The 9338-nt window shown below is 37.0% G+C and overlaps 1 protein-coding gene across 1 annotated transcript; it reads left to right on the forward strand.

The window, feature by feature from the left end:
- Nucleotides 1-330: 330 nt before the first annotated feature.
- LOC145973280 (uncharacterized) lies at nt 331-1124 on the forward strand. The gene is made up of 2 exons (XM_083102540.1): nt 331-564; nt 747-1124. Exons 1-2 carry the CDS (start codon nt 331-333, stop codon nt 1122-1124), a joined length of 612 nt encoding a protein of 203 aa, XP_082958666.1.
- Nucleotides 1125-9338: the final 8214 nt, after the last annotated feature.

A 9338-nucleotide genomic window follows, 5' to 3' on the forward strand; every position in this document is an offset into this window, starting at 1 on the left:
GCTTCAAATGAAACAAGCGTTCGTTGCTGCCGGAGTCAGTGATGTAGTTGATGGTTCAAGACCATTGGCGGAAGACGCGGCGACGGTTGTGAAAAAGGTGTGGGAGAAAGATAACGCCAAAGCAGCTCTCTTGATCTCTACGACGATTGAAAAGGCCCGAACCTTTAATCACGTGTCAGACGGCCAAAGAAATGTGGGATGCGTTGTGTAGAGTGCACGAACAAAAATCGGCCTCTAACAAGTTATTTTTAACGCAAAAATTCTGCAGTTATTCGATGGCGTCGGGTGATACAATAATACAGTACGTGGCTAAGGTGAAAAACATGGAGCATGGCAGTGTCGGACACGGCGGTCATGGCTAAAATACTCTCGAGCTTAGCACCAAAATACAGTGCGTTCCAGATCGTGTGGGACAATGTCGAGCCCGAGAGACAGACTCTTGACAATCTAACCGAGAGACTCTTGCGCGAGGAGATAAGACTCGGGGGGGCTGAGGACGTTACGGAAGCGTTGGCAGCCATGAAAGTCGGAAGTGCGAGAGGTAAAAATCAGCCAACGGGAACAGTGAAAAATCGTCGATCGAAAAGTGAGGTCATGTGCTTCAAATGCAAAGAAAAGGGACACTTCGCACGCGAATGTCCAACGAGGCAGAAAAATTGAAAAAAAGAGACGAGAGCGAATCGCGAGACGTTGCGTTTGTGGCTTCGAGTGAGAACGGTCGAGAAGGACAAAAAACACAAAAACAGGTTGTCGATCCTTCGACTGAGCAAACGCGGAAAATCCTGGAGGTCGATAAGAAGAATGCCTGGCTGACCGACAGTGGCGCATCGCGACATATCTCTCACAGACGCGAGTGGTTCGCGAAATTCAAGCCGAGCGAGGGCAGCACGGTGGTGTTAGGCGACGATGGCGAATGTGAAGTGACAGGTGAAGGCACAATAAACATTGAAAAGTACGTCGATGGCGAATGGAAGCAAGGAAGTATTGAAGGAGTGTTGTACGTGCCAAAAATTAAGAAAAATCTTTTCTCGGTAGGAGCGTGCACAGGAAAAGGCTACCTGGTCGCATTTGACGAGATAATTGTGAAAGTGAAACGGAAAACACCGTACACGCAATCGGAGTGAGACAGATGAACGCGATATATCGCATGCTCTTTCGAGTAATATTACCTCAACGCTCTGTCGAAGTAAATATCGCGGCATTTGACCTGAAAGTTTGGCACGAACGTCTCGGGCACGTAGGTGGTAGAGCTCTCGTAGAAATGGTAAAAAGCGATCTGGTGGACGGTGTAAAGATTAAAAAAATTGAAAAGTTTTTCTGCGAGCCGTGTCAGTTAGGTAAATCCCACCGACTTCTATTCAAGAAAGAACAAGAAGATCGAAACACGAAACCAGGTGAGCTCATACATATGGATGTGTGTGGAAAAATTCAGGTCGAGTCGTTGGGAGGCGCGAATTACTACGTCACGTTTATTGACGATGCTATTAACTTCTGCTATGTGTACTTTATCAAGCATAAAGACGATGTATTTGAAAAATTCAAAATATTTCAGAGTATTGTCGCGAACAAGTTTGGCACAAACATAAAAAACGTGCGCTTGGACAGTGGCACAGAGTACAAGAATACTAAAATGCGAACCTATTTAGAAGAGCGTGGTATAATAATGGAAAACAGCGCCATACACGTCACAACAAAATGGCAGAGCCGAAAGGGCGAATAGGACGATATTCGAGTGTGCACGCACGATTCTGCGCGCCAAAGAACTTCCTAAGAACCTGTGGGCCGAGGCAGTGAACGCTGCCGTGTATGTACTAAATCGCACGACACACTCGTGTCGAAAAGGCATGAAGACCCCGTATGAAATGTGGACAGGCAAAAAGCCTAACCTAGAACATGTTCGAATATTCGGGTCGATAGCATATGCTCATGTGCCGAAGCAATCTCCCAGAAAGTTGGACGATAAATCGAAGAAGCTACTTATGGTCCAAGGTACTTATGGATACCAAGGGGACTCGTCAAACTACAGGTTTTACGATCCAGCAACAAAACGTGTAATCGTGTCCAGAGATGTGGTGTTCGATGAATTTCACGACGATCAAACCTCGAGAGCAGATAGAGATAAGGGTACTTCGACTACCAAAATCGGAACGAGAAAAAGAAGTAGTTGAAGCTAGAGAGGACGAAGAAGAATCAGACAGCGAGGATGGAGAATCCAACGAGCCAGGACAAGTCGAGGGTAGAAGAAAACAAACAACGAGAGGTAAATACACTTCGCCAACTCAGAGACCGAGGAAGGTTAAGAGCGCCACAGAGATACGAGAACGAAGTGAACTTCGCTGTGTGTAAGACACCTGAAACGTTTCGTGAAGCAGTTGAGGGACCCGACAGTACGAAATGGGTGAAAGCGATCAGCGAGGAGTTACAGGCTCATAAAAAAAATAATACGTGGACGTTGGTCAAGAAACATGACAACATGAGACTCATCGATACAAAGTGTTCAAAATCGTGGGAAGCAAAACGGACGACACAAAAAGATATAAAGCAAGGTTGTGCGCTAGAGGTTTTCTTCAACAGTATGGACTTGACTACAACGAAACGTTCTCTCCTTTTGTTGTGCGATACGATTCTCTCAGGATGTTTCTGGCTCATGTGACACGCGAAAATCTCGAGTTGGTGCAATTTGATGTCTGTGCGGCGTTTCTGCACGGCGAGCTGGAAGAAGAGGTCTTCATGAAGATTCCCGAGGGCGTGAACATCGAAGAAGAAGATCATCATAGTGCTCGCTTGGTGTGCCAACTGAATAAATCATTATACGGCTTGAAACAAGCACCAAGATGTTGGAACAAAAAATTCAATGATTTCCTTATGAAATTTAATATGGTGCAGTCTGAGGCTGATCAGTGCATATATATAGGTGAAATCGAAAAAGAAACAGTCTATTTAGCGATGTTCGTCGACGATGGACTTGCAGCATGTAAATCATCGAGAGTGTTAGACAAAATAATCGAGTATTTAAAAGGAACGTTCGAGATAACGATAGGAGACGCGAGTAGGTTTACAAATTGTTCGGAATAGACATGACAAAACGATGTTCATACATCAGAGCGAATACGTAGAACAAATTCTTGAAAAATTCAAAATGGTAGACGCAAAGGCAGTGAGTATTCCTGCAGATCCTCATGCCGTTTTGAGTCCAGTAGAAACCGAGGGCAAAATAGACAATCTGTCACCGTATCGAGAAGCCGTGAGATCGTTGATGTTTTTGACTGTCGTGTCTCGGCCAGATTTAGCCTTCGCGGTCAATACTGTAGCTAAATTTCTTAACAAACACAACCTAGCACACTGGAAAGCAGTTAAACGAATTTTCGCGTATCTTATCGGAAAGAAAAACTTAGGTATTACATATAGAAGCGGTGGAAAAAACTCAGAACTTGTAGGTTATTGTGACTCAGATTATGCGGGCGATATTGAAACTCGTCGGTCAACTACTGGGTACGCGTTCACCTATGCAAACGGTCTAGTTACGTGGTCAAGCCAGCGTCAGAAAATAGTCACGCTCAGTACTACCAAGTCTGAGTATGTAGCAGCGGCAGCGGCCGCCAGAGAGATAATATGGTTGAGAAAATTGATCTGTGATTTGAGGTCGGGAGAAGACGAAACAACAGTGCTTTATATTGATAATCAAAGTACTATCAAACTCACTAAAAATCTCGAATTTCACAAAAGATCGAAACGTATTGAAATAAGATATCACTATATTCGCGAAAAAGTTCAGAAAATAGCTGTCAAGTATATATCTACAAAGCAACAAAAAGCTGATATTTTCACTAAGGCTTTATCCAAAGAACGATTTAACTTTCTATGTGATATTCTAGGTCTGCTAAAGCTTACCGAGTACTCATACAGCGAGAGTGTTGAGTAAATTGTATTCGTGCTCTCATCTTTCTCTTTACGCGCCTAATGAATAATGTCGCGAGGGGAACCGAAGTCGCCCGAACTCTGACGAACCTAGTTCGTCCTTTCCCGCAATCTAGGAAGAGGCCGTCGAGGGACACCCACGCCAAACTCCAAAAGTTGCTGGAAGCGACGATGCCCTTATAAGTCAAAGAAATCTCAAGCCTCCTGGTCTCGAATCACCTCCAGGAAGACTCACAACCAGTGCAAACCAGTCACAGGTACAGGAACCACCTCTCGCACAGTGCGTTCGCCGGTTTGCACATTAACAAAAACACGTAAGGACCAAACGTCACTTAGAAATATGCGTATGCATGCCTGCGCGAAACGGTCGCGGGCCACATAAATCCTCACTAATGGATTCTGTAACGGATTCCTCCGATGAGGAGGGATAATTCGAATCGGACACCTTCACAATATTAAGAAAAATAAACGAATGTTTCTCGTCAAGGAGGCAGCGAGAGACTGACGCTCACAAAGGATATAAAGTATAGCGAACCTAGTCGAGAAAATTAAACCAATCCCACACTGATAAAATTAACAAGAAACGAATAAATGACATCCGCAGGGTGCATAATATAATACTTAATATATATTATTACAGACCACTAACACTAGGGATTAACCCCGTTCTCACCAAGCAAGACGAGACCCGTCTTCCGTTTGAAATCGAAGAATTCAAGCACAACCCAGGAATTTACTACGAAAAAATCGGATATCTATATCAAATCAAGAAGACCTGGAAATTAGTCATCAAATTAGATATAACTGAGCTAAATGATAGAACCTGGCAAATAAATAAATATGTGCAACAAACGAACCAAATGTGTAAAAATATAAGATCCGAAAATAACATTAAATGAACATGCGAAAATTTAAAAAACATTATTAACAATGATTCTAATACATTAGCTAAAATAATAAAATTAATAAATACTCTGTATATAAAGCACCATCAGACAGACGTAGAGGTCTGATAGATGGAATAGGCTCAATAACTAAAACGTTATTTGGAATTATGGACGCGAATGACAGAAAACTAATAAACGAACAAATCCAACTATTACAAAATAATCAACAAACACTAGAACATACCTCACAAAATCAAATCAAAGTCTTAAACATACATTACCATAATTCATTTAAATAAATTAGAAAACATATTAGATCACAATGGTAAATTAATAAATCACTATATTAGAGAATATACGACGTGACAAGAAATAGGCGAACATTTTACTGTAATTATAGCAATGATAACGGATCTAATCAGAAATGCGAAGGACATTTTAGAATATCTCACATATATACGTAAAGGTACAATGCATCCACTGTTAACACCAATAAACGAAATAATTTCTCACTTAAAAGAAGCCGTCTTACAATTACCACGAGGTTCATATTTTCCGTTCGAAATAAAATATGACGAATGGTTAACAATAGAAAATTACATGAAAGTAAGCGTGTACTGCGACAAAACAAATATATATACAATATTAAAATTCCCAATAGTTGCGCAACCAATATATGATATTTTGAATGTAATATCGTTACCAACGTATAATTATGTAAATAAATTTGCATATACGGAAGTAGATAATAGTTTAATTGCAATAAATAAAGATATGCGTATATATGTAATCCTAACAAAACGAAATCTAAATGATTGTATAAATAATAATAATCAATATTTATTCGAAAAAAGTCAACCAATATGTAAGCATAAATACACCGTGCGAAATTAAAATGTATATACGAGCACAAGATTACCGCGAACATTGTAACGTAGACTATATGATAACGAACTGCACTATATGGATTACATCACACCAGCCACACTCTTGGCTATATTCGACTGCATCCGAGCAGCAAATTGCGATAAACTGCGATAACCATCCTGAGTATAAAAAGACACTTACAAAATCAGGTCGGATTATCTTACACGACAATTGTAAACTGATAACTGCAGACATGACAATACTACCAGAAACAATTACATGTAGAACAAATATAGAAATATTTTTACCAGAATTCAATATAACAATTTCTCGAAACATTGACGAACCGAATGACGAACAAAAATTCAAAGACGTAATAAATAATCCTCTAGAATTAAAAAAATTAAGTAACAAATTAGAAGAAATAAATAAAGATTTACATAATAACGAAAATAATTTCTTTAAACAAAAGGAATTCATTTATCCAATGGCTTCCAGTGGAATAACCATTATATTTGGAATCTATACAACTTTACAACTTTAGGATCTATACAAATATTTTTTAATAAGGGAGTTAAATGATCGGCTACATAAAAAGCTACGTTGTGTTCCGCAAAAAAAGCAGATAATTTAATTTCGGCACGTTTAACTCTATCTTTATGCGATAAATTACTATTAACACTAACGGTAGCTATAAAATTGGATGAGTTGACATTTTTAATATGTTTGGCCGTCTGTGAGTGTTTAACTTAATCTGTTTTGCAACATCTGATGGCCTTATTGCATGCAGTACAAAGCGCTTTATTCTGTACAGGATGAGGAGTTAACCATCCTTTAAAAATATTTTCATCTAGCCAAGAATGTTGAAAATTTCTAATTCTACGTTTTTTAACAACTCCTTTTCCAATACTACTACTTCTACTATTACTACTATTATTATTATCATCCATTTTAATATTTACTTACCAACAACTAGCCAATCTCTCTTTTTCTCTATTGCACGTTAAGCCCGCCAAAACTTTCAGCATTCACGTTATACTAACCTTCTGCAGATACTAGATACGTACCTGTAACTACTAACCTAACAGTCAACATAGCCGCGCATGCGCGAGAAAACCCGGCCCGTCTCACAACACTGTGTTCCGCCCCCCTGCGGGGGCTCCACTTTCAGAAGATATAATCTAACCCAACCCGTAATTGTGATGCGGGATACACTTCACTTTGCATAGAAAGTTACAAATCTGTAACATTTTTCACGCATAAATAGTTTAATAACTTATCATATTTTGTTGTTAAAGTGAGAAACTCGTAGAACTTCATGTTAACTGTACAACAATTTATCTTGTACTAACTTACCTTTTCTTAAATATTTTCAAAGTCATAAGAAATATCAAAAATATAGAAGCCTGTCATTGTTCCACTATCGGATTTCGAAATAAGAAAGATAAACAACGTCAAACGACAACATAGTTTGTACACGGTGTCATAAAATTACATATTATTCATTAGACATTTTTTGTTTATAACTTTTTAATAAACAATGACCGCCGACTAAAACCTTCACAACATTATTCAGAGTGATGATCTTGATAACATATGTGAGAATTATTGAAATCGGGAGGTGGTCCGTATAAGTAAATAATTACCAAATATTTTTAGCATTAAATGTTTGTATCGGTAAAAATCCGCTTAAGGACATTCATTTGACATCATTTACAGTGTTTCTACAAAAATTCGTGATAATCGAGCATGGGTCGTTTTCGGAAGTTTATTCTCCGTTTGCATCTATACTTCAACCGTAGAAAAGGATTTTTAATTCTATGTAGATAATAAAAAATGGCACATGCCCAAAAATTACAGTGTTCTGTCGATAAAAAAGATAGATTGAGGGATCCCCTTAACCGCATTTTGAGTCATGACAAATAATGAAGTGCAAGTTAAATAATAAATTATTATTAAAATATTTATTAAAAATTGGCAAATAAGAACCAGTAGGGTAAGATAATTGGAGCGCAAGGTAAATAATAAATATTTATTTTACAAACTAAATATAAATATACATAATATAATAAAAATATACATATAATATATATATATATATATACATATATATGTATATATACTTATTCTTTATATATTTTTATATAATTTGCTTATACTGGGTGTTTAAAAAGTCTGGACACGGTCGAATATCTCGATAAGGAAAAGTTTTACTAGAAAGTGTTTCAGACAAAAGTTGTATGGCTTCGAGGGGGACATAATATGGTATCATTGGTTTGACCTTGAAGAATTATTTGAAGGTCACGTGAAGGTCACCTTCAACTTTTTAAATGGGACACCCTATATGCTTTTACATATTCTTGTAGCTCATCTCGAGAGCTTTCCAAAACACTATAATTAAGTTAGTTTTTGTTAAGTACTTTCCGAGTTATGAGGCTTGAAATCATTTCTTAATTTTACATAAACCGTAAAATATTTTGTAAAATATTCATTTTTCGATTATCTTACCTTAATACTTTTATGTACAAAATAATGAGAGGAATCAATTGGTGTAAAGAAAATACATAGTTATTTTTAAGAAAAAATATGTAATTGTTAATTGCAAATTACATATTTTTCTTCGAAACAACTATGTTTTCTTTACACCAATTGATTCCTCTCATTATTTTGTACGTAAAAGTATTAAGGTAGGATAATCGAAAAATGAATATTTTACAAGATATTTTACGGTTTATGTAAAATTAAGAAATTATTTCAAGCCTCATAACTCAAAGAGTACTTAACGAAAAGGTACTTAATTATAGTGTTTTGGAAAGCTCTCGAGATAAGCTACAAGAATATGCAATGACAAATAGTAGGTTCCATTTAAGAAATTGAAGGTGACCTTCATGTGACCTTCAAATAACTCTTCAAGGTCAAACCAATGGTACCATCTTATGGCCCCCTCGAAACCAAACAACTTTTGTCTGAAACATTTTTCTCTCCCGGGCTTGATTTTCGAGATATTCGACTGGATGTATTAAAATGGGCCATCCTGTATATAATATCATCAGTAATGTCCAATTAAATTGTTAATCAGTAATTAACATTATTGTATGTTATTAAAAAATGTATATTTTATGTTTTTTTATTTAATTATTTATTTGGAAAAGCCTGAATAATTTTTTTAATTATATAGAAAATCGTTATAAAGCACGAAGGCGGAAAAGATGCTGTGGACCATATAAGACGAGTTATGAAGAGGTTAATGACAGATAATTTAGCTATACAATATTCTTGGAGTGGACAAAAAAATACTATCCGATTTAAAGATTTACTTATTTCAAAATTTATTCTGAGTAAGTCGTATAAAAATTATAACATTCATATTATACAGTTTAAATATTTGATTATATATATACTATTTTTGTCAATTTTGTGCGTATATACGTAACATATTTTCCAAAATTGATAATTAATAATTACTAATAATTTGTTACTTCAATGTATTGTACCGGGAGCGGCACGGGATGTGGGATGTTGCCGGAATAACCAACCAAAGAAACCAAGGCCTCGAGAGCGCCGATTCGTTTTAGAATTTTTATCAGTATTATTGCCCTTTTTAAATATAAACACATATATTAATCTGCTTGCTTTCATTTAAGCCTTCTTTCCTTAATATCGTTA

Source organism: Camponotus vicinus, unplaced genomic scaffold (genome assembly GCF_025532165.1).
Source record: "Camponotus vicinus isolate PSW18456_S1 unplaced genomic scaffold, iyCamVici1.0 SCAF_6, whole genome shotgun sequence".
In the NCBI taxonomy this organism is placed as follows: Eukaryota; Metazoa; Arthropoda; class Insecta; order Hymenoptera; family Formicidae; genus Camponotus; species Camponotus vicinus.

Coding starts and splice junctions, on each gene's coding strand:
- LOC145973280 (XM_083102540.1), top strand. CDS start 331: ATGGCAGTGTCGGACACGGCGGTCATGGCTAAAATACTCTCGAGCTTA. Junction 565..746: donor AAAATCAGCCAACGGGAACA/GTGAAAAATCGT, acceptor ACACAAAAACAG/GTTGTCGATCCTTCGACTGA.